The sequence below is a fragment of the Callospermophilus lateralis genome, chromosome X (genome assembly GCF_048772815.1).
Source record: "Callospermophilus lateralis isolate mCalLat2 chromosome X, mCalLat2.hap1, whole genome shotgun sequence".
Lineage (NCBI taxonomy): Eukaryota > Metazoa > Chordata > Mammalia > Rodentia > Sciuridae > Callospermophilus > Callospermophilus lateralis.
The window spans coordinates 50,076,564-50,102,937 of record NC_135325.1 but is presented as its reverse complement, the minus strand read 5'-3'; the positions used below and the strand labels follow the sequence as shown (position 1 = coordinate 50,102,937).

At 36.5% G+C, this 26,374-nt stretch overlaps 1 protein-coding gene across 1 annotated transcript in view; it reads right to left on the bottom strand.

Moving 5' to 3' along the window:
• Hdac8 (histone deacetylase 8) overlaps nt 1-26,374 on the bottom strand; it is a 228,389-nt gene that overhangs the window by 97,357 nt on the left and 104,658 nt on the right. The window contains exon 9 of the mRNA XM_077106324.1: nt 25,878-25,972. Within this exon, the coding sequence (XP_076962439.1) occupies nt 25,878-25,972 (95 nt within the window). The remainder of the gene's footprint in view (nt 1-25,877; nt 25,973-26,374) is intronic.

Below are 26,374 nucleotides of genomic sequence, written 5' to 3'. Positions count from 1 at the left end.
ATTTTTCTATATTTCAGTGGAGTGACATGAGTTTGGAATTGCCTGCTCTCCATTTTTTGATATGGTCTTTTATTTTTATTTATTTATATATTTTTTTGTAGTTGTAGATGGACAGAATGCCTTTATTTTATTTGTTTTTTATGTGGTGGTGAGGATCGAACCCAGTGCCTCACACATGCTAGGCAAGTGCTCTGCCACTGAGCTACAGCCCCAGCCCTATCTTTATATGTTCTATGGGGCTCTTGATATCCATGTGGATTCTCATAAATTATTGGGTGAAGTATTCTATTTCAATTAGATTCTCTTGGTTGATGGTTCAGTTATTTATCTTTCCTGATTTTGTCTAGTTGTTCTATCACACCCATGACAGGAACAGATAAACTAACTTTTCCCCAATAAGTATACAAGAACTTATGGTAGCTCAGGGATTCCCATGGCTTTCCAAGGGTTTGATCTCTTTTAACTGTACATTCGCCTCTGCTACTTCATCTGCTACCATCCCCTTAGATGCCCTAAAACATAGTAAACTATTTATAGTTCCACAAGACCCTGGGTTCTGTTACTCCTCTGTGGCTTTGTACACACAATGCTTCTTTCTGAGATATCCTTCCCCTTGAGTACTTTTACAGATTCAGCTCAAATATTACCTCCTTTGTGAAGCTTTCTCTAACTGCCTAAGGCAAATTGAACATATCTGTGTTTGGAGGCTGATTTATCATGAGGCTTATCATAAACCTTCAAAGTCCCTTACTGGACAGATCCCTTCCACAGTCCTAGGAAGGATCCTACTACTATTTTTCACAAGTTTTTTTTTGTAATTTGCAAAGTTAGAAATTTAAGCACATTTGATTAAGACTATTGTCTCTTTCTAGCCTGACTTCCATTAGAATTTTCCTTGTGTTCAGAACTATTGGAGTAGCTAAGAGGAAATTGAATTGAGGATACATTTATGTGGTTTTCAGTCATTTACTGTATATAGTTAACTTAGTGCTGGTGATATAATAATGATATATGTTATGCTCCCATAACCCAATACCCTGACTCATCCAAACATCCTTATGTAAAAAAGGGGTATGGTCAGGTTATGAATGTGTTCTATAATACCTGGCCCTAGACATATTGGGTAGCAGAAGAGAAAAAAAGTTTGAAATATACAAGGCTCAAAGTTAGTCTGTGTAAAATTCTTGCAGTCATCTCATTGAAATTATAAATGGAGAATTTGGTTTATAATGATGCCTAGTCAAAATGAAAGTTTTCTTTTTTAAAAAATATAGTCAGTAACATAACATATGTAACTATATGTGAGCCATACTGTTTTTTTTTCTTTTTCAAACACAAATTGTAAAAAAAAAAAAAATAGGACTTATTGTAGTTCCTGTTGCTGAAGGGCCCAAGTGCCCTAGTAACTTTACAAACAGTGAATACAGCTGTGTGCATGCAGTCACATGTTTTATGCATCTCAATTGCCATAGACTGAATTGAATTGGCCCTAAATTCATATGTTGAAACCCTAACCCCCAATGTGCAAGTATTTGGAGAGAGAACTTTTAGGAGGTAATTAAGATTAAATGAGGTCATGGAGGTTAAGTCCTAAGCCAGTAGGATTGGTGGCATTCTCAAAGGAAGACAGGGCTGTTTTTCTCTCTGTGCACATACAGAGGAAAGGTCATGTGAAGACATAGTGAGAAGGAAGAGAGACCTCACCAGAAAACAAATCCTGCTGGACCTTGATCTGGAACTTCTAGCCTCCAGCATTATGAGAAATAAATTTCTATTATCTAAGTCATTCAGCCCTGTGATATTTTGTTATGGCAGCCTGAGCACACTAATACACCATCTATCAATAAGAAAAACATGCTAGCGGATTGCTGTGGTTTGAATGTCCTCTCCAAAACTCATGTTGAAATTTGCCATTGTGACAGTATTCAGAGGTGGGATCTTTAAGAAGTGATTAATCATTAATGGATTAATGCTGTTGTTGTAGAAGTTGGTTAGTTAGCATGGGGATGAGTTAGTTATTGCAGGAGTTGGTTGATGATAATAAGGACGAGTTTGGCCTCATTTTTGTCTCTTGGTCTTGCTCATGCTCACTTGCTCTTCTGCCATGTTATAGTACAGTAGAAAGGCCCTCACCATATGATGGTGCCATGCTCTTGGACTTCCCAGATTCCAGAACCATAAGCCAAATGAACTTCTATTGTTTATAAATTACCCAATTTATGAGATTTTGTTATAGCAACAGAAAACCAGCTAAGAATAAGGATTCACTGAATTATCTTTATATTCTTTATATAGAAAATAATATTAAAAAATCATCGCCAAATAGAGGTTATTAAAGTATATGCAACCAAAAAAGTAGGAAAAAGCATTAAAGATACATCATTTATTTAATTACTTACCTATATATATATTTGAATTGTTCTGCATTTTGTGTGTTTGTAATATCTTTCAGCTTTTTAAAATTTGCAGATTATTGCAGTTTGTTTTCTCATTCTAAATATGTACTTGCACATTTTTTTTTTTTTTTTTGCAGTACTGGGGATGGAACTCAAGGCTTTGCACATGCCTGCAAGTACTTTAACTGAGCCACATCCCTAGCCCTGTACCTAAGGTTATAGTCATAATTTTATGTTATTTTTCTTTCTTTCTTTTTTTTTTTTTTTTTTGGTATCAGGGATTGAACCCGGGGTGCTTAACCACTGAGCAATATCCTCAGTACTTTTATATTTTATTTAGAGACAAGAGTCTCACTGAGTTGCTTAGGGCCTTACTGAATTGAAGCTGACTTTGAACTTGTGATCCTCCTGCCTCAGCCTCCCAGCCACTATGATTACAGGTGTGCACCACCATGCCCAGATATGTTTTTTTTTCCTTAAATAACCCCCTGCCTCTGCCTGTACAACTACATAAGCTTGAGCCTACAAAACCTGGGTCTTCTGCTGCCCTTTTTAAGATTGAACCCAATCCAATCTGTGCTGTACCTCCTTAGATTATGAGTCTTTCCAGAGTAGGAACTGGGTCTTCACCTTTGCTTTTCACCTTTGCCTGGCAGAATGCTGACACATAGTAGGACTTAATAAATGGTTTTTGGTTGAACTAATGAACTAACAAGCAAATAGAAAGAACAAAGGATGTATGTTAATTAGTTGAGGAAGTGAGTGGTCTGGAAGATTGACTCTCAGGATTTGAGAGAATGAACATACAGGCAAGAAGGGAGCAAAGTGACCAAAGAATGCTAGTTCCTTTTTAAAAATGATGATTAAACTTCCAGTATAAAGCCATTCCAGAAATAGAAAAGGGTGCCCAAAGATATATTGAATCTTAAAGGAAACCAATTCTCTACTTTCAACATGGGGGTTACTGCCCAAGTATCTTTGCTGATCTTCCCGTACTCCCCTCTTTTATTCAGTAGCTGTGGGACCTAGGGCCAACTAATTAACCTCTCTGAGACAATTGTTTTCTTCTACAGATGTAAATAAATACCTCAGAAGATTGTTGTGAGGATTATGTGAAATGAGGCCTGTGAAAGCATCTAGCAAAGTACTTGTCATACAGTAGTTGTTCGATAAATATTAGTTTCCTTTCTTTATTTGCTTTTTATCAGGGAGGTCTGCTAATTCCCTTTTAAAGAGGCAAATCTCCTCACTTTCCAGTGCCCTTGTCCTTCTGTTGTATACCTCAAAGGAGATATTAATTTCTTCATCACCTTGAAAGAAACCCTATCTCCTTACAGGGATATTCTTCCTCCCTAGGAATTTCTTTCCTGCTTGCAAAAAAAAAAAAAAAAAAAAAAAAGTCTTAATGTTTATAAGGCCAATGTGATCTATCAGAAAATGCAGATTTTTTTTACACTAATAGTAAATGGACAAGGAAACTGCTTTCAATTTGTATAGATGTTTTGTTAGTTTTGCACATACTTACAACAGAATTAGGAAATCAGCAAATAAGCAAAGGTCTCTAAAATGGTTTTTAAGTAATTCCTCCAATTTTATTAAATGGTGCAGTTTGAAGAGGTATTAGGCATAAAGCAGCTGGTAAATTGCCAGTGCCTGAGTCTATCCTCTGCTATGTTCCTAATCAGGCTAGGAAGAGATGATACCTGTATACCAAGGCCAGAAACCTTGATTCCAGAAGGTGTACTTCCTGGAGGGGCATGCCAGTGAGAAGTGACTGTGGGATACTGTCCCAGAAAAGGGAGATGCTGGCTGTAAAGATCAAGATAGAGTATGATGCAGCCAAATGCTTTTGGGGCCTTTAAATCAGCACAGCTGTCGTGTATGTGGGCAGCTAATTCTATTCAGAAGTGGGCAGAATTCAGGTTGGAGAATTGCTTCATGGTGTGTGTGTGTGTGTATGTGTGTGTGTATGTGTGTGTGTGTGTGTGTGTGTGTGTGTGTGTGTGTGTACTGGAGGAAAAGAAAATTGGAATGGGCACTAGAACCTCATATAGAAACTAGTTCAGAACAGAAGGTGAAAGCAGGTGAAGTGGAAGTTGTTGCTCCTGGTCACAGTCACCTGTTGCATCAGTAGGCATCCCTTTTATACAGGCACCAAAATGAGGGCTTGGGAGGTCTTTATTTCTGTTGCTTCCATTTTACCAGTAGTTGGCTATATTATCGGTTGTAGGAATTGGTTCCCCATATAGGCTGCACTCATTTGTTATGAACATATTCAGGAAATATTCTTGGTTTATAAAAAAAATTGTATATAGATATAATGCAATTTCCAGAAATTGCTTCTTCCTTCTTTTATGCGTAAATTATCTACACTGATTTTTCATCTTTTTTTTTAGTACCAGGGATTAAACCCAGGGGCACTTAACCACTGAGCTACATCCCCATCCCTTTTTTGTATTTTATTTAGAGACAGGGTCTCACTAAATTGCTGGTCTTGGCTTTAAACTATCTTTCCTTTTTTTCTCCTATTTTTTTTTTTTTTGGCAGTACTGGGGATCGAACCCAGGGCTTTATGCATGCTAGGCAAGCACTCTATCACTGAGCTACACCCCAGCCCATTTTCTCCTCATTTTAGAGAAAGTGCATTTTTGCAGGCCATTGCAAGTGTGTTTTTGTAGGCCACTGACCTGGGACTTCAGATTTTACCTCCTCTTGCCTCCTTCTCTGGAACCTTCAACTCTTGATTATTTCCTTTCCTCTCCATCACCTTCAATATCTCTCGCTTCATTATGCACTTTCCCTCAGTTAACAAACCTGTATAAGTTATTTTCCTTAAAACAAATAGACACATTCTCTTGGACCTGCTGCCCCTTGGATTACTAGCCAGGAAAATAAAAGCAAAAGTATATTTGCTGTGCACCCTTAAAATGTCATCTCCCCATTTCCTGCTACTCTCTTTCAACATCAGAAACTAAAAATTGGGCCACGAATAGCTTTCCAGGGAAGCCTTCCCTTACTCTGTCAGGTGTTATTAGTCATGGGTTCTCAAATTGCATACTGCTACTATTATACTTAGAAAATTGAATGGGAATCCATATGTTTACTTTCTATTGTTGTTCATTTCTTTGTACTTGTGTTACTTCTGCTAAAACGTGAATACCTAAAAGGAGGTGAATTGACCTTAATCTCAGTGTCCCCAGAAAGCAATGTTTCATATTATGTCCTCAATAAATCCTGAGTGAGAGAGAAGGGAACCAAAGCTATTGAAGTATGACCATGTGCTGGTTTTTCTGCGAGTGGGGTGTTATAATTTATAGATGAGGAAACTGAAGTTTACAGACTTCAAGGAACTTGCTGGAACTATCATAGTATCAGATGCTTTAGTTTCGGAGCTGTAATTTAAATCTGTCTGATCCAAAAGTCCATGCATTTTCTTCATGCTGTCTCGATTATCTTCACTGAGTTCAAGTTTTGGTCCTTCTGATCTTCTGGTGCCCAACAACTTGCCACCTTTGTTCTGTCACCATTGAGGAAAAGGACACTACTGGATGAACTGATATATCAGATCTATGGTTTCCAACTTCAGATACACTTTCCAGGCTTCTTAATTACCCTTTCACTCATCTCTGGTCAGCTTCCTTTCCCATTCTCCTCAATTACTCTTTCTACATTTACCACTTTTCCCTACCCCTTATTAACTTCTCATTGCTTTACTCCTGGACATTTAGGACAGTTCCATTGTTTTGCTAACATCAATAAAGCTAAAGTGAGCATTTTTGTACATATTTCTTTTTTGTCACTAGATTTTTCTTCTTAAACAGCAAGCTTCTTCAAGGAGTTAGTTAGCTCTTTCTTTACCATGTAATCACCACTCAACCTGTTATCGCCTGGCCTTGCCTGCTGCACTCTGTTGAAATTCCTCTCAGCAAGGTCACCCATAGCCTCCACATTGCCAAATCTAATCCATACTTCAGATAAGTCCTTTGCTGACTAGACCTTTCAGAGGCATTTGACACATCTCAGCATTTTCTGCATCTTTTAAACTTTTGACTTCTGGGTTCCAAGCTCCTCTCTGGTTTTCTTCCTATAAGTATCAGCTAATACTGTTTATCATGGACTCTACTAAGGGCTTTACAGGCATTACCTGTACATTTAGTCCTCAAACAACCAAGGCTTAAGAGAGACAAAGTAACTTGCTCAATGTCACGCTGCTGTTAAGTAACAGAGCCTGTAGGATATAAACTCACACAGAGTAGGTCCAGAGTTCATGCTTTTAATCACTGTGCAGTATCCTTTATCTTTGTGAACATGTTTTTTTCAGTATCCTTTGTGGGCTTGTTTTTGCTGGTTCTTTAAAAATTGAAATTCTCTTAAGATTCCCTCATTGACCCTAACGTCATCCTCTTACATACTCTCCGTGGGTAATCTCATTCACTCTCATCATTTTAATCACCTTGTACATACTCTTGATTTTCAGAGCTAGATCCAGTCATGACTTATGCCCCCAGACTTCTCATATCACATTTGAATGGATTCTCTGGAGTGTTCCATAGGCACCTAGTACTCAACATTAAAAAAAGCTTCACTTGCTGTGCTCCTCCTCCTGTATTTGTTACATAGTAACATCATCCCATCTCTCAAACCAGAAAACAGGGTGACATCTCAGATTTCTCCCTCTCCTTTGCCCCCAGAATCCAATTAATCACCAAGTTGTGCTAATTCTACCCCCTAAACATTTCTTAAATCTTTCCCTTGTCGCCACCCTTACTTCAAACTCTTTTCATCACTTGCCTGATATATTACAGCAGTCTCTAGCCAGGCCTCTTTAAATCATTCTGAGTCATCTCATTGAAACACAGATCTGACCACGTCACTGCCCTTCCATGACTCAGTCTTGCTAACAGGTACATTCTCAGTTCTTTAACATGACACTCAAAATTGACTGTGGTTAAGAGCATGGGCTCTGGAGTTAAACCGCCTGGTTTGAATCTCAGCTTTGACAGTGTATAACTCTGGACATGGCACACAATCTCCCTTTGTCTCCACTTCGTAATTGTGAGGATTAAATGAGCTATCCCTGGAAGGCACTTAGTAATGTGCCTGGCATATAAGTGCTCAATAATTGTCAGATGTTGTCAATATTATGCATCTAGCTTCATTTCTTATCATTCCCTGTTTTTGAATTTCTGTTCTTGTAATATTGCATTGTTTACAGTTTCCTAAATGCATCACGCTGTTTCGCAGTTCTGTGCCTTTCCATTGCTGTTTCTTTTACTTCCTGCTTTCACATGCTTGCCTGGCTAGTATTCATCTCAGTCCTCAGCTCAGACAACATCTTTAGGACACCTCCTCTGCATCCTCCCATCCTGGCTTTCTTATGTGACTTTATAGACTCTGTGCATACTTACAGTACTGAACATGGCCGATTAAAGTTGTCTGTTTATATATCTGTCTCCCTTACTGGACTGTAAGCTCTTTGAGCAAATGGACATGGATTTACTTTCTTTTTACCCTCATCATTTACCACAGGGCCCAGCATACAATAGGTGCTTAGTAAGTCTGTGGTGAACTGAAGGGCTTCCCTCTTCACTGAATAGCTAGTTAAGTATGCATATTTATGGCCCACTTGATCAAGAAAGAAATACCTCTCTTTCATTTTTACAAAGCTAGTGTTTCTTTTCATTCCCCACCCTTCCTCTCTCTTTTTCTTCTTGGTGCTAGGAATTTAACCCATGGGTGCTTCACCACTGAGCTATATCCCCAGCCCTCTTTTATTTTATTTTATTTTTTAAATTTTGAGACAGGGTCTCACTAAAATTGCTGAAGCTAGCCTTGAACTTGGTATCCTTCTGCTTCAGTTTTGCAAGTTGCTGGGATTACAGGTATGTGTTAACACATGGCTTTTCCTTCCCATTTCAATAAGTCATTCTACTGTCCATCTAATTATTCAAGTCAGAAACCCTGATTTCTCTCTTTCCCAATTTCATCTGATTCATCAGTATATATGTCAATTCTATAACTAAAATATATCATTCTTCTCATGTTCACTGCTATCACTATTATCTTTCAATTGGTATCAGTCTCCTAACTGGTCCCCCCCCCACACCCCCACCATGCAACAGCCAGAGTAGTTTTAAAACATGCATTAAATCACGGAACCTCTTCTGTTAAAAGCCCTCAGTGGCTTCCCACTCTATTAAGAATGAGATCCTACTCTTCTCCATGGCCTACAGGCCTTCTAGGGTCTGGTTCCTGCCTATTCCAGCTCATACCTCTCGCCCCTCAATCACTAGCCCCAGCCACTCTGGTTTTCTTTCTGTACCCAGAATACAATAAGCTTTTTTTTTTTTTTTCCTCAGCATTTCTGTACACGGTAGCCTACTCTGTCTCTCTCTCTCTCTTTTTTTTCCCCCTTTTTTCCTTTCTTCCTGGCTGACTCTTTCTCAACCTTCAATTCTGGCCTAAATGTCACATCTTCACAGAGCCCTATCTTAGTGACCCTATCTAAATCCCTTTGTTTGTCTATTTCTCCACACTCTGTCCTTCCTTTATGGCACTTATCATAGTTTGTAGTTCTGTTTAATTTTTACTTGTTCTTTAGTCTGCTTTCCTCACTGGATTTTAAGTTACGTGACATGGGAACTGAATCTACACTGTTCACTATTGGAGCCCTAGCACTTGGCACAATGTGTGGCACATAGTTAGCATTCAATAAGTAGTAACTGAATGAATAAGATGATAAGTCAGTCAATCAATCAGTTGAGCAGGGGGCCTATATAAACTTTGTTTTTGGTATTTTAGGTAACAAACACCTTACCCATTTATCTAATTATTTTATTTTCTTTGGTACTTGGGGTTGAACCCAGAGGCACTTTACCACTGAGCCACATTCCCAGTCCTTTTTTACAATTTTTTTTTTTTTTAATTTTGAGGCACGTCTCACTAAATTGCTTAAGGCCTCACTTAGTTGCTGAGGCTGGACTCAAACTTGCAATCCTCCTGCCTCAGCCTCCTCAGTCACTGGGATTATAGGCATGCACCATCACGCCTAGCCTTAAATATTAAATTGTTGAAATGGCCAACTTGCCAATGCAGTTGAATAGTTTAATAGCAGACTTTTATCAAGAAAAAATATACTTTTAAAGTCTTGTTCTTAGGCCCTGAAAGTAACTCAAGAATGATTATAATTATAATAAACCAGCGGTTCTCAACAGGGGGAAATTTGCCCTGCCCCCTGGGACATTTGGCAATGTTTGCAGACTTGGCTGCTGAAACTGAGGGAGGGGCAGGGAAATGTGCTACTGGCATCTAGTGTGTAGAGGCAAAAGCTGTTGCTCAGCATCCCATAATGCAAAGTACAGTCCCCCCACAACAAAGAATTATACCACCAGAAACACCAATAGGACTGGGGCTGAAAAACCAAAACAGAAATAGAGCCACCATCTATTTAGTGAAGCATAATAGAATGGTCAATTATAGGTGTTAGTGTTCTAGAGGATTTGTAAAACTCAATAATGAAGCATTAATAAGCTCTCTTTTTTTCTAAGATTTGTTTCTGTTCTTTAGAGCAGGTTTCTGTTTGTTTTAAACAAAGAGCCCATTGATGTGCTTTGGGAAATTGCTGGATGCTCTGAAATTGTACCTCAAACTGTGTGTATATAAGCACTTATCTGGGAGGAGGACCCATGAGATTTTCAAAAGGGGTCCATGACCACCCCAAAGATTAAAAAACTCCAGTATGGAGAGACTTTTATATTTCTGGACTGTACTTTAAAAACATTTTGTAGAGTGCATGTTTTGCAAAATGTTTAGAAATATGTGTCCTGGAGGGGTGTCCTTTAGAGTTGCATTGGGAGGCAGGCAAGTGTGGTGAAAGCTCAGCACAGCTTCTTCCTAGCCATCAGGATAATACCAGATTCACTGGGCTGTTAGACCGTGTGAGATAATTTATATAAGCCCTACTGAAGTGTTATGTACATGGTGGATGCTCAACATATGTTAATTCTGTTTCTTCTCATAGAGTTGTTGTGAGAATTAAATAAAAGAGTGCTTTGAGAACCAACTAAAATAATGCATATGACACATTGTCTGGCCAGTAGTAGATGTTTAATGTTTTGTTTTCCCCATGTAGTCCTTACATCAAAATTCTGGGTCCTATCACTGAAATTAGAGAAAAAAGGATAAGTCTAGATATCTGCAGATTTGGGTTTGAATCCTGACTGTGCTATTTTATTAGTTGATTCTGGGCAAGTTACTTCGAGTCTGGGCAAGTTACTTTGAGTCTTACTTTTCTTATCAATAAATAGGGGATAACTTCTACCTCTCAGGGTTGCTAAGATATAGTTTTGAAACAATATATGTAAAGGGTCTTGCATATAGATGTACTAGGGATATAACTGGTGCTTAATAAATATTAATTTCTATTCTCAAACAGTTCCTAAATCCTACCTATATGAAGTCTTCCTATAATAAGAGGATAGTTTGCTGAAAGCTTGGTACTATGACTTTATTTTACAACTAAAATATTTCCTCTATTTGTGTTTACTCATACTCATCTTCATTCATTGAAGGTGATAAAATTTCATCTAGATGTTTTATATATATATATATATATATATATATATATATATATATATATATAGTTGTTAATAGACCTTTATTTTATTAATTTATTTATATGTGGTGCTAAGAATTGAACCCAGTGCTTCACACATACTAGGCAAGTGTTCTACCACTGAGCCACAATCCCAGCCCCCATCTAGATGTTTTCAAAGTCTCATTCCATGAGTTGTCAAGGGTTGTTAGGCTAAATCTACAAAGCACCCAACACAACACCATGTTCAGTTTCTTTATTAGGCATTCACTGTGTACCATATTCTCATTTGAAGGACAAAGCTATAAGGAGCTTTATCAGTATTTGTTAATGATAGCAACATCTAAAATTTATTGAGCACTTACTAGATGATAGCCACTGGTCTAAGCATTTTACTTTGACAATTGCATTGGTTTTGCTTTTGAGACAGGGTCTCACTAAGTTGCTGATGCTGACCTGCAATTTGCTATCCTCTTTCCTCCGCTTTCAGAGTAGCTGGGACTACAGTTGCACACCATTGTACCTGGCTTCTTGATCAACACACTTAATCTTTATATTAATTTCCAATTAATAGGTGAGGACATTGAGACATAGACTGGTTAAATTGAATTTCAGCTCAATTTTCCTAGTACATATCCTTTCCTAAAGTTGGTCAATGAAAGGAGGTCTGAGAAATAAATTTACCTATTTTTTAGGCTTTAATTATAAAAAATTTGTTTAGATATTTTAAGAAGTCATATACACATGGCAAACATTTCAAAATGTATATATTGAACAGTGAGTCCTGACTTCTGACTTCTGTTAATGATGGAATGTCTTCTATCAGACTATCCTTTATGATAAATTGTTGGAAGGTATTAGAAAAAAATCCAAACCAGGCAGAAACAGAGGAAATTCAAGTCTTGAAATAAGGGAACCATACTGAGTGATAAAGTCACATTTATATGTGTTTGATGTGATGGGTGGTAGAGCTCAAGCGGAAAGCTGCAGGCTTATTAGCCTGATGAGTCAGCACAGAATACAAGGTTGCCAGAGTCTCATAATATGAGATCCAAAATCTAAAGTTTCTGAGAAAAATATAGGTAAATTCAAAAAGCTTTCCTTATTCACTTTTTTTCTAAAATTCTGTTTGATAATTAAAACAAAAACTATAATATTATCTAATGTGGTTCTAAATAAAGTAGATGAAATGTTTAAAGTATGTTATAAATGAAGGAAACATTTTGACTCAAAGTGGTTAAACATTGATATCAGTAGACTGTAATAAGGTATATATGTATAACCTAATACCAAAAGTAACCACTCAAAAATCTATACAAGTTGATATACTCAAAAATAGGTAAATAAAACTGAAATTATTTGAAAAGTCCAAATAACCAATGTGAAGGCAGGAGGAAGAAATAGAGGGAACAAACAGAAAGAAAAGACAAAATGGCAGAATTAGTCCCTAACATATCAATAACTACATTAAAAATAAATGGTCTAAAAATACTGATTAAATAACAGATTGGTAGATTAGATTTGAAAAAACCATGATGCATTATGTTTATAAGAAACTCTGTTTTAGTCAACTTTTTTGCTGCTGTGGTCAAAAGACCTGACAAGAACAACATAGAGGAGAAAAATTTTATTTGGTGCTCACATTTTCAGAGGTTCAATTCATAGATGGCTCACTCCATTGCTCTGGGCCCAAGGTGAGGCAGAATATCATGGCAGAAGAGTGTTGCAGAGGAAAGCAGCTCTGGACATGGCAATCAGGAAGCAGAGACAGAGCTCCACTCACCAGGGACAAAAATATAATCTCCAAAGTCATGGCCCCCAGCAACCCACCTCCTCAAGCCACAACCCACCCACCTACATCATCACCCAGTTCATCCATTTCAAATGGACTAATGCATTGATTATGTTAAGGCTCTCATAACTCAATCTTTTTACCTCTAAAGTTTCTTGCATTGTTTCTCACATGAACTTTTGGGAGACATCACCTATCTAAACCATAACAAACTCTCTGGTATAGCATGTGTAGAGCATGAACAAGGCTACAGGATTGATCCCCAGAACCACAAGAAAAAAAGTGCCCAAATATCATGATGTAGATAAATTGAAAGAAAAATGGTGTGTGTGTATATTTAGTTCTATGCAATTTTATCATGTGTATGGACTGATGTAACCATCACCACAGTCAGAATACAGACCTGATCAATCACCACAAGATCTTCCTTGTATTATACCACAAGTGTCTTTTTATTTTCCTCACTCCATCTCTAACCCTTTGAAATCACTAATATGTTCTTAATGTCTATGATTTTTTTCATTTAAATATGATATAAATGGAACCACGCAGTATATGACCATTTGAGAGTGGCTTTTTTCACATCAGTATAATTCCCTTTATATCCATCCAAATTGTTCCACACATCAACATTCATTCCTTTTTAATGCTGAATAGTATTCCATGAGATAGACGTACAATTTCTGTACATTTGTTAGATGTATAATTTGTACATTTATACGCCAAAGGACTTTGGGGTTGTTTCCAATCTTGGCTATTAAAATTAAATGTTTATTCATGTACAGTTGTGTACATTAATTTCAATTTCTCTAGAAACAATGCCCAGGAGTTCAATTGCTGGATTATATGGTAAGAATAGTTTCAGCTTTTTTGAAGGAGCTGTCACGCATGCTTTCTTTTGATTACTGTTCATATCCTTTTTTGTTTGATTTTTAACTGACACATAATAACTGTATATATTCGTGGGGCACAGTGCAATAATTTGATGCATGTATTTGTATAATGATCAAATTAGGGTAATGAGAATTTCTATCTTCTTCACCATTTATTATTTATTTCTGCTGTGAGCCTTTGAACTCCTCTCTTCTAGTTCTTTATAAAATATATAATAAATTGTTATAAACTGTAGTCACCATGGTTCTGATTGTTGGCTTAACAAAGGGAGATTAAAACACTTGCTTTTTCAAATCAGTGCTATAACATCTATTTTTATAGAAGCTGAAAAATAAGAAATTGAAGCATCAGTGAGGGTTCTGACTCATGCAAGGAAGGGATTTACTTCTAAGAAATTGGAAATTATAAATAAGAAATGAAAATATGACTAAAGTTATCTTTTAAAAATGTTTTTATATTATTTTTGCATATTATTTATGCAAATCAATGGGTTTTAATGTCATTTTGAAGTAGTCTTTTAATGTCATTAATTTACCTTATAGTGTCTAAAGCAATATAACATTTTTGAATAGTTTCAGAACAATTCATTGAGTTGTAGCATTATTCTCAGACCATTAATTCATTAAAAAGAAAAGGAATTGCATATTTTAAGTGTAGACATGATGAACTCATTAGAAGCTAAAATTTGTTTGTTATAACTTTTCAAACTAGAAAGGAAACAGCAATGGAACATCCTATGGGAAGTTACTGTATTGCATTGGCTGGAGAATTGCACACGATAGCTTAGAGACCAATAAACCCTTAGACAGTTGACATTGCTCACTGCCGACTAGATGAAAAGTTAGTAAAACAACTTGTGGAACTGCGTTTTCTCAGTGGCACATTAACTTGTTTATTTAAACATTTAACTGTAAACATGAAGACGTGGTTCACATCTTACTTTCTGAATTGCACTCTCACCTTCCATACAAATCTACAACGTGGCTGGACTTGCTGTTTTGCTTATAGTCATGTGGTATCAGCACTAACTAATCTTTGAAGAAGACCTTTAACGTGAATGGTTGGGAACAAAAACAAGCAGTGCTAAAATATTCAAAGGGCTGAATAACATGTTTAAATCTCATGGTTTATGCTGGAGCAACTTTGTATTTGCACAGAGGTGCAAAAGATGGCCATGGTATAAATTAAGGGAGTGGCACCAAGTATACCAGCAGCTATTGTATTCTTTACTGTCATACACTCATAGTAAAAATACACAAAAAATCCAGTCTCACTTAAGAATGTATTTGATGAAGCACTAAAAATTATTAATTTTATTAAATTTTGATGCTGGATTTTGTTTTGTTTTTCTTTTTGAAAGTGCTGGGGATGGAACCCAGGGCTTTGTGCATGGTGGGCAAGTGCTCTACCACTGAGTAACACCTTCAGCTCCTGGATTTATTATTTTGTGTAACAAAACAGGGAGTATGGGCAAGGCGGGTTTTTTTGTATGAACTGTAGTATGGTAGTTGTCTTGAGGAAAAGAACATCTGTGATTAAGTTGTGAGTTTAACTAGCTAAATTTTTCATGGAATATTTCTTTTGCTTGAAAGAAAAACTGATGGATAAACCATGATTAAGTATTTGGCTATCTGACAAATATTTTCTCAAAAATGAAGTCAGCCTATCATTTCAGGTCAACAACTGGTAGTATTTGTTGCCAATGATAGTGTTTGTGTTTTTTGAGTGAAAATTATAATTTTTGAAAACTTCATTTTGTTACTGTGAGCTTGATAGTTTCCCAACATTTAAGCCCCTGCCCCGGGATGATATCAATGTGATTTTTTTTGATACTCATTAAAATGTATCAACTTTTGGGTTATTAGTATAACTTAGTGGACCAATATTTTCCAAATTGCCAACATGTATAAGATGGGTCAAATATCCATCCAAAGTACAAGATGACTGATGAACTTTAATGTATGATATATTAAAAAGGTTCAGATATGATTTCAGATTCCATACTGTATTAACTTTTAAGAGCCTATCATTTAGCCAAGTGCTGTGATGCAGTCCTGTAATCCCAGCAGCTTGGGAGAAGCACCATGAGTTCAAAGCCAGCCTCAGCAAAGCGAGGCACTAAGCAACTCAGTGAGACCCTGTCTCTAAATAAAGTACAAAATAGGGCTGAGGATGTGGCTCAGTGGTCGAGTGCCCCTGAGTTCAATCTTCAGTACCGCCCCACCTCCCAAAAAGAACTTTTTATTTGTAGAATTTTGGTACAGTATCAAAGAAGAATTCACAGTCATCTGAAAATGAAATTAGAATATTCCTCCCCTTTCTAGCTATATATATCTCCGTGAAGCTGCATTTTCTTCATATGCTTCAACAAAAATAGCATATCAAAACACATTGGATGTAGAAGCAGGTATGACTAGTTAGCTGTCATATACTTTGCCAGACAATAAAGAAATAGGAAGAAGTATGCAACAATGGCTTCTTCTCATGAAAACTTTTAGTCTTATATAATAGTTATTTTTCATCAAAATGTGATTGGTGCTAATATGTACTAGACTCACTATTCTTATTTTAAATCAACTAGTAAATATTTTATTATTATTGGTACATTATTAATTATACAGAAAAGTGTGGTTCTTTGTGGCATATTTGTGCATATATATAAAAGTATATATATTTATATATACATATAAACATCATTTGATCAATTGCACTCCCCTGCTCCTACCCCCACCCTTCCTTGCTCTCTTCTCCAATTCCCTTCATCTACCCTACTGGTCTCTCTTCTGATTTCTATCCCTGCCACCCCCCCCGCCCTTTAATTTTTTTTTCCCTTCTAGCTTCCACATAAAGTAAAGGACAGAGACTGTCATACTTGAAAGAAAGCATGACTCAACTATATGCTATATGTTAGAAATCACTTTAAAAATGAATTTATGAAGAGATAAATAAAAGGAGGAAAATATATATAACACAAAAAATAGTCATTAGGAAACATATGTGGCAATATTAAAATTGGACAAAGTAGATTTCAGAACAATGACTATAACCAGTGATAAAGAGGGGCATCTTATAATATCTTACAATAATCAGTAAATTCATCAAGATGATATAATGAGCTGGGTGTGGTAGTTCCTGCTTGTAATCCCAGTAGCTGGGAAGACTAAGGCAGGAGGATCATGAGTTCAAAGCCAGCCTCAGCAACTTAGTGAGGCCCTAGGAAGCTAAGCAAGACTCTGTCTCTAAATAAAATATACAAAAGGGCTGAGGATGTGACTCAGTGGTTAAGCGCCCCCTTGGTTTAATTCCTGGTACCAAAAAAGTGGGGGGATATAATGGCCTTAAGTGTGTATACATCTAAAAAAAACTTCAAAAATATATGAAGCCCAAGCTGATACAACTAAAAAGCACCAAAATAAATAAATGAATGAATAAATAAATAAATAAATATTTGAGTATTTAAAATAAATTTAAAAGAATTTGGGCCAGGCATGGTAGGACACACCTATAATCCCAGCTACTGAAGAAGTTGAGGGCGGGAGATTGCACGTTTGAGGCCCATTTGGGCAATCAAGTGAGAAACTGTCTCAAAATAAAATATAAAAACTCTTAGCAACTTCAACTCACTCAGCAATTGACAGAGCAAGTAGAAAATTAGTAGGAATATAGATGATGTAAACAACACTCTTAACCAACCTGACCTAGTTGATAATGTAGAATACAAATTCTTTATGAATTGCATATTAAACATTCACTAAGATACATCATATGCTGGACCATAAAATTTTTAATAACCATAAAAGTTCTGAAATCATGCAAAGTATGTTCTCTGAGCACAACAAAAATAAATTAAGCCAGGCACAGTGGTGTACGCCTGTAATCCCAGTGGCTCAGGAGGCTGAGGCAGGAGGATTGCAAGTTCAAGGCCAGCCTCAGCAAAAAGCCAGGTATTAAGCAATTCAGTGAGACCCTGTCTCTAAATATAATACAAAATAGGGCTGGGGATGTGGCTCAGTGGTCAAGTGCCCCTGAGTTGTATCCCCAGCACCAAAATAAATAAATGAATAAATAAATAAATAAATATTTAAGTATTTAAAAGAATTTGAGCCAGGCATGGTGGGACACACTTATAATCCCAGCTACTGAAGAAGTTGAGGGTGGGAGATTGCACGTTTGAGGCCCATTTGGGCAATCAAGTGAGAAACTGTCTCAAAATAAAATATAAAAAGGGCTGGGAGGGCTGGGGATGTGGCTCAAGCGGTAGCGCGCTCGCCTGGCATGCATGCGGCCCGGGTTCGATCCTCAGCACCACATACAAAGAAAGATGTTGTGTCCGCTGAGAACTAAAAAATAAATATTAAAAAAATTCTCTCTCTCTCTTTAAAAAAAAAAGGGCTGGGAATATACCTCAGTGGTAATATGTCTACCTAGCATGTGCAGGGCCCTGGGTTCAAACCCAAGTACAACAGAAACAAAAAGGGAAAATCCTCAAATGTTTGGAAATTATTTTAAAAACCCTATACTTCTAAATAACTCAACAGTCAAAAAAGTAAATATTTTACATCAAATGAAAATGAGAACAATGTACCAAAATTTGTGAGATGCAGTTAAAGCACTACTTAGATGGAAACTTACAGCTATATTAGAAAAGAAAAAAAGGTTTAAAATCAATGGACTAAGTTTCTATCATAAGAAAGTAGAAAACTAAAATAATAAAAAAAATCCACAACATAAGCAGAAAGAAGGAAATAACAAAAAAATGAAGTCAAGGATACTAAAAGCTGTTTCTTTTTAAAAAAATAACTTCATTAAAGTTGATAAACCATAGCCAAAATAATCAAGGAAAAAGAAAGAAATCACTAATATCAGGAATGAGAGAATCAATATCACTGCAGATTCTATAAACATTTTAAAACAACAATAAGGGAATATTTTGAGCAAATGTTTTTTTATTTAATTTTTTTTTTTTTTTTTTAGTTATTGGCAGACACAACATTTTTGTTTGTACCTGGTGTTGAGGATTGAACCCGGGCTGCACGCATAGCGCTTGAGCCACATCCCCAGCCCTGGGCAAATTCTTTGAAAGACAAATTATCAACATGAAATCAAGAAGTGATAGTAAATCTGAATAACCATATAACCATTAAAGAAATCAAATTCATAAATAAAAACCCTTCCTCAAAGAAAACCCAGCTCAAATGTTTTCATTGATGAATTCTATCAAACATTTCAGTAAGAATGGCAATTATCAAGAATATAAGCAATAATAAGTGCTGGTGAAAATGTGGGAGGGAAAAGGGACACTCAAGTATTGCTTGTGGGACTGCAAATTGGTACAACCACTATGGAAAGCAGCATGGAGATTCCTCAGAAAACTTGGAATAGAACCTCCACTTCACCCAGTTATCCCACTCCTCAGTATATACCCAAAGGACTTAAAATCAGCATACTACAGTGATGCCGCCAGATCAATGTTTGCAGCAGCTCAATTTACAACAGCTAAGCTATGGAACCAACCTAAGTGTCCTTCAACAGAAGAATGGATAAAGAAAATATGTATCTATATATAATGGAATATTACTCAGCCATAAAATCGAATGACTTTATGGCTTTTGCTGGTAAATGGCTGGATCTGGAGACTATCATGCTAAGTGAAATAAGCTAAATAATCCCCAAAAACCAAAGGTTGAATGCTGTCTCTGATATGTGGGTGCTAATACACAACAAAAAGAGAGGGAGGGAAAATAGAAGTTCAGTGGATTAGACAAAGGGGATGAAGGGAAGGGAATAGGAAAGATAGAATGAATCAGAAATAAATTTCCTATGTTCATATATGACTATACAATCAGTGAAATGCCACATCATGTACAGCCACAAGAATGGGATCCTATTTAGAATAAGTTATGCTCCATGTATGTATAATATGTCAAAATACATTCTATTTTCATGTATATTTTAAGAGAATAAATAAAAAATAAAGATAAAAAGTGAGAGTAAATCTGAATAGCCATATAATAATTAAGAGATCAAATTAATAATTAAGAAATCAAATTCATGAATAAAATCTTTTCCTCAAGGAAAATTCAGCTCAAATATTTTCATTAATGAATTCTATCAAACATTTCAGGAAGACATAGCATCACTTCTATATACACTCTTTCAGAAAACAGAAGAGGAAATGATACTTTCTCAGCAATTTGTGTGTGTGTGCTGGGGATTGAACCCAGGACCTCACACATGCTAGGCAAGTGCTCTTCCACTGAAGTACACTCCTAGCCCCTTCATAAGTAATTTTACAACTCAACATTGCCTTGATATCAAAACCAGACAAAGACATTCATTACATGAAAAGAAAACAACAGGTCAACATCTCTCATTAACATAGATACAATAACCCTTGACCAAATTTCAGCAAACTGAATCCAACAATATATAAAAAGGATAATACATAATGACCAAGTGGTATTTATCCCAGGAAAGCGAAGTTATTGTAACATGAAAAAAATCAGTGCAATTTACTATACTAATAAAGGATACCATTTTAATAATTAAAGAAAAAGCATTTGACAAAATTCAACTCTCATTTATGACAAAAACAATCTAAGTAAATTAGAAATAGAAGGGGACTTCTATGTAATAAAGGACATTTTTGAAAATATCTATGACTAACATCACACTTCACAGTGAAAGATTAAATGCCCCCCCCCCCCATTACTGGGAACAAGACAAAGATGTTCACTTGTCATTACTCAGCCTTGCATTGGTGGTTCCACCTGTGGTCACAACCAGTGCAATAAGGTAAGAAAAACAAATAAAAAGCATAAATATTATACAGGAAGCATTAAAACTCTATTTACAGATGACATGTTTGTGTATATGAAACATGCAAAGTAATGTACAAGAAAACTTACTAGACCAAATAAGTGAGTTTTGTAATTTTATATTATTCAAGATCAATAAAAAAATTTGTATATTCTGGCAACAGTTGGAAACTGTTAAGAAATACCATATACAATAAAGTTAAAAGCATAAATTCCTATGGATTAATTGAACAAAATTTGTGCAAGACTTGTTTATTGAAGGGTTTAAATTAAAAATTGAAGTTAAAGAAGACCTAAGTAAATGAAGATATAAATTCATTTGAAGGAATAAGTACTGTTAAGATGTTATTCCTCACAAATAAATCTATATAGAAGATTGCACTACAATGCTTTTGTTAATAATATATACTTTGTATATAAGACTCAATTCATTTAAATAGCTACATATATTAATGAGGTATAGTTTACATAATCAGCTCATCAAAAGCAGCCTGATTGATGAGCAATTATGCTGGTGCTCAAAAAGTTTCAGATTTCAGAGCATTTTGGATTTTCAGGTTAGAAATGTTCAACGTCTATATAAAACTACACTGCCTTATTCTACCCTAGATCATGGGATCTAAATAGTATTATTGGACTACAGAATATTTGTATACATAATAGTCTAAGTGATTGTGCTAATTAGACAGTTACTCGCCTTTTCATGAGTTCTTGTCACACTTGAGGTTTCTCTACATTACAGATACCTGGACCAATCATACATGCAGGCTCCATTCTTCTTAGGCTTTCCCAGCTAGGCTTGCACATTTCTTTACACTCTTATTTGATGCTTGACTGGACAGCTTGGCTTCCCAACTCCTAGGCTGAGACGAACTTTCTGATCATTTATGTTATGGTATTACCAGTTTTGTATCTCTTGAGGGCTAAGCTTGAAGTCCCATCCCTAATTACTTCTAATATTTGTGCTGGGATTGCCTTCCAACTCCATTCCCTGCATGGAATCTGGTGTTTTCCCATGGATATACCTGTTTTGTAGAACTGGGATACCTCAAGTTTCTTGCGAAGGATAGGAGGTTGCTTCTATAGTTAAATTGTGTTCCCAGAGAAAGACTAGTTTGTGCTTTCAATTCTTCCATCTTAAAAATAGAAATTTTTGCTGGTTGTGGTGTCATGTGCCTGTAATCCCAATGACTCAGGAGGCTGAGGCAGGAGTACAGTGAGTTCAAGACAAGTCTGGACAATGTAACAAGATCCTGTCCCAAAATGAAAAGAGCTGGGAATGTGGCTCAGGAGTAGAGGACCTCTGGGTTGAATTCCTAGTAAAACACATGTGCACGCGCATGCGTGTGCACACACACACACACACAAATCCAGAAATTTCTCATTATGAATGTTGACACATACTATTCAAATACTCATTTCCTTATTGTCCATTCAATGAATGAACACCAACTAATAGGGTGCTTATTCTTCTAAATTCAGAGAGGGATGCAGACAACCAAAACCCAGATGGCTAGAAGAATGCATAAGTATCCCTAATCTGAAGATATGAACTTTGAAATGCTCCAAAATCCATAGATTTTTGGTACTGATCTGAAGCCACAAGGGAAAATTACATTGCTCAATTTGTTTTTTGTTTTTCTTAAACATTTATTTTTACTTGTAGTCGGACACAATACCTTTATTTTATTTATTTATTTTTATGTGGTGCTGAGGATCGAACCCAGGGCCTCGCGCATGGTAGGTAAGCGCTCTACTGCTGAGCCACAACCCCAGCCCCCTTCAATTTGTTTATACACAACATTACTAAAAACATTGTGTTGGTTGAGTGTTGTGGCATACATCTATAATTCCATTGACTCAGGAGGCTAAGGCAGGAGGATGGCAAGTTCAAGGCCAGGCCAGTCTCAGTGTCTTAGTCTCAGCAATTTTGTGAGACCCTGTCTCAAGATAAAAATAAACAAATAAAAAGGATTGGGGAAGTAGCTCAGTGGTAAAGCAACCTGTTTTAATCTCCAGTACCAATATCTTATATACACACATATGTTATATATATATATATATATATATATATATGTGTGTGTGTGTGTGTGTGTGTGTGTGTGTGTGTGTGTATTATAAAGTTACTTTCAGGCTGTTTATATTGTATGTATGAAGTATAAATGAATTTGGTGTTTAGAATTTTGTTATATTCCTAGTATATGCAATTATTATTATGTATATACAGTTGTTCTAAAACTTTGAAAAAAAATCTGAAATCTGTAATGTTTTGGTCTTGAGCATTTTGGATAAGGGGTACACAAGTCTAAGGACTCTAAATGTTATAGGAGTATACGTGAACCTCCTAACAGGTCACCATTTTCCAATCCTTCCACTGTGTAGTCTGCCTCCTAACTTTTTACTAAGCTGGCTTTCTAAAAGTCAAAGTTCATCTGTTTTCATAGGAAAAAAAGTATAAGCTCATTAGTGCAGTATTCAAGGCTCTTCATAATCTGACTCCAATTTCCATTCAAGCCTTAATTCTTCCTACTTTCTCATATACCCTTTGTTCTATACATCACAAACTTCTCAATGTTCCTTTTTAACCTCTGTTCCATCTATATAGAATACTTTCCCCAATAGCAAACTCCCAATAAGTCTTTAAGATTCAGTTCAAAGTTTTGTTGAAACATTCCCCCTATGTTTCTTATCTGACCTGGATTTGAGCACACTGCTCTGTTGCCTTTATTAGTCTTTTATCTTGACAGGTATTGGCCTTTCTATGGGTTTATGTCACATTTGGGCCAATATAAGAGATACCTGGACCAATCATACAGGCAGGCACCATTCCTCTTAGGCTTTCCCAGCTAGGCTTGCACTCTTCTTCATGCTCCTATTTGATGCTTGACTGGTCAACATCGTTATCTTGTTAGTCTTTGCATCTCTGAATCCAGATCTGAATAAGAGCTGGCAAGTAATGGGGGCCCAATGAACATTTGTTAAATGAATGAAGGAATAACTGAATGTAAGTAAAGAACTCAAAGAAAGGAGTTTGGCAGACTTAGGTAAGGGTTTTTGAAGGGCACAGGGCTTGAAGCCGGAGATAGAAAAACAGAAATGGGGAAAGGGTATTTGGAGGACGAGGATTGTTATCCTAGGAGATGGAAGACAAAAGCCTAAGACTCAGAGCAAAGACAGTGAGTGAGGAGGTCAGCCAGGCTACAGCTGACTGCTACAATATCTTGACCTTGTCACTTACTAGATTTCTCAAGTACATTTTCAGCTCCTAGAAGGCAGGGTATTTGGTATACTCCTTTATACTTCCTTTATGTTTGATGCACATCTCCACAGTTACTATTCCTACTGTCTTATGGTTTTTATTGTGCTTGGTGTTACAATTATCGGTACATTGGCCTGTCTCCCTACACTTGTACCAGTTTCCCTCCCTAGCTGCTTGAGGCAGGGGGACAAGATCTTACTGTCTTTGCATCTTCCAAGTCACCTAGCATAGTTCCTGGCACACAATGGTTGCACAGCAAATATTTTTTGATCTACCATTTGTTGATCTGATTTCAGAGGACCACAAGGATATTTGTGTGCAACTGTGTATTGTGACACAAAACTTATATATGCCTTCATACTGTGTAGTCTATTTTTGGCAATTTTCATTAAAATGTTATCTTATTGTACCTGGAAGACTGTCATTTCAATTTTCTTCTTTGTTCCTTCTTGGATGACTCACATCTCTTATGCCAGAAGATTATGACAGAAGGGATTCACAAAGGGTTTGGACAAATTTGTGAATGACATAGTCATAAACGTCTGAGTGTAAGAAGCGTGGATCATGCAAAGGGGAAGGAGATAACTTTTTCAAAGTGTATTTTCAAAGTGTCTATTAGGTGCCAGTAACTGTGTCTCAGGCACTTGACACACATTACATCTCATTTAATCTTGCAGAATAATTCCATATAAAGACAGAACATCTCTATCTGTAAGGCCAAACCTATATCTGTTCAAGCACAAAGCTTTTCCAAGTACCAGAGGTAATATTTGTGTTTATTAAAATTTTGTCAATCTTTTAACAGATGAATCTTTAGATTTGCTTTTGCTTCCTAGGAACAGAACACTCACTCTCAATTCAGACTTATACAGCTTAAAACTACTTTCTGACATAACTTGATCAGTTTTTAAAGTCCCAGTGCTTTAAATTACAATGCAATCTGAGATATTCCCATAGCAATAACAGCAATTACATTTGTTCACAGCACTTACCTTTATATTTCATTAAGCTTCCAAATACTGAATAAAGGTAAGTCAAGTCAAGAAAAGAGACTTCTATTAACCCTGACACCAGCAAATTGTCTCAAATTATAGCATGCCTCCTATTTGTATTCTAGACATATTGAATGGGTTTTCTGAGATACATATTTATACCTCACCTATGGTTAGAAGAAAATTGGAAGGAAATTAGTTTAAGTTGTTTCTAATTTTTTTAAAAAATAATAGTAACTTTTAAAAAATGTAATGCTCCTGAGTATACAGCTGTTGCATCTGGCAGAAATCCTAACATTATAACCAAAGTACCATCCCTCATCCTTGGGAAATAGCTTGAGAAGGTGGGGCTGCATGTGTTAGTTTGGTATTTAAAGTCACACAGTCTAAGGTCTGTAGCTACATCCTGATCTGTGATAACATGCTTCCTGCCAGGGGTGGTGTGCAGTGGGAATAGAAGAGGTGCACCTGTGGATTATCAATACATGCACAGGTTCCAGACAGCTTTCCATTACCTTGTTTTGGGAAAATTATAACAGACACCTTTGCTTTGTGAAGTCCATTTCATATAACTAAAGGAAATAGAAAGGGCTCAAATGGCCCATTGCACATTTTGTATGATCCTGCCCCAATCTCTGTATGCCACTAGTAGCTGGAAACAACAGACCTGATTTTGTTAGTGATTATGTGTTTCTTGAATTTTACATTAATCGAGAGACCAGAATTACCACCAAGGAACATATGCTACATACCACCTATGGCACTTCTAAAAAATAAATGAAAACCTAGCTTTCACATTTAAAGACTTGTCCCTTCCTTTTTGAGGCTAGGGGATGAAAATATGCACATCTTCCAAAGAGTTCTTTGTGTGAACAGGTGACCCCTTCCCACAGTCTCTGTAATTAATTGAGAAATTAAAGTTGGTTGGCCTTTGAGATCTTTTGTAAAAAAAAAGGCAGAAGGTCTTGGATATTTTGGAACAAGAGTCCACTATTCTGCCAAGACAGTGTGTTATTGTTATTGAAGTGTCTCTCAACAAAACGGTATTGAGTGGTGAGGACGTGATTTTGATTAGGTGGAATGACTCAGCTCTTCCCCTTAAAGAAGAGAGGACTTGTCAGAGCCTTACTTACCTCATGATCTGGGATCTCAGAGGATAGTGTTTTCCCTAGGATGACCCCGGTCAAGTATGTCCAGCAACGAGCCGTGTTGGCAAGGTTGTAGCCTCCTGTCTCCATCAAGAATTGTGAAGTTAGGAAAGAATAGTCACAAAACAGCAGGAGAGGGAAGAGGGTAAGGAAGGAGAGAAAAATGTTTTAATAAAGGGGCTCAAAAGACAACTCCAACTTGCAGAATTTCACCTAAACATTTTTATACGATAACTGTAAACCACCTAGTGGGCAGACTTTGGGGGACCAGTCAGATCATGCACAGTGTAGAACTGGGAATTCCAAGAACAAGAAAGATTAAAGACACTCTTATCTCCCAACAAATGAGAACCTGAAGAATCCAAGTTTCTCCACTCCATCAAGAGACATTGGCAAGACTGAGATCCCTAGAGGTGACCTACACAATGAGAAGGTTTCTGTGATGGATTTTGCAACAATTCTATAAAATAATTGTTGGATGT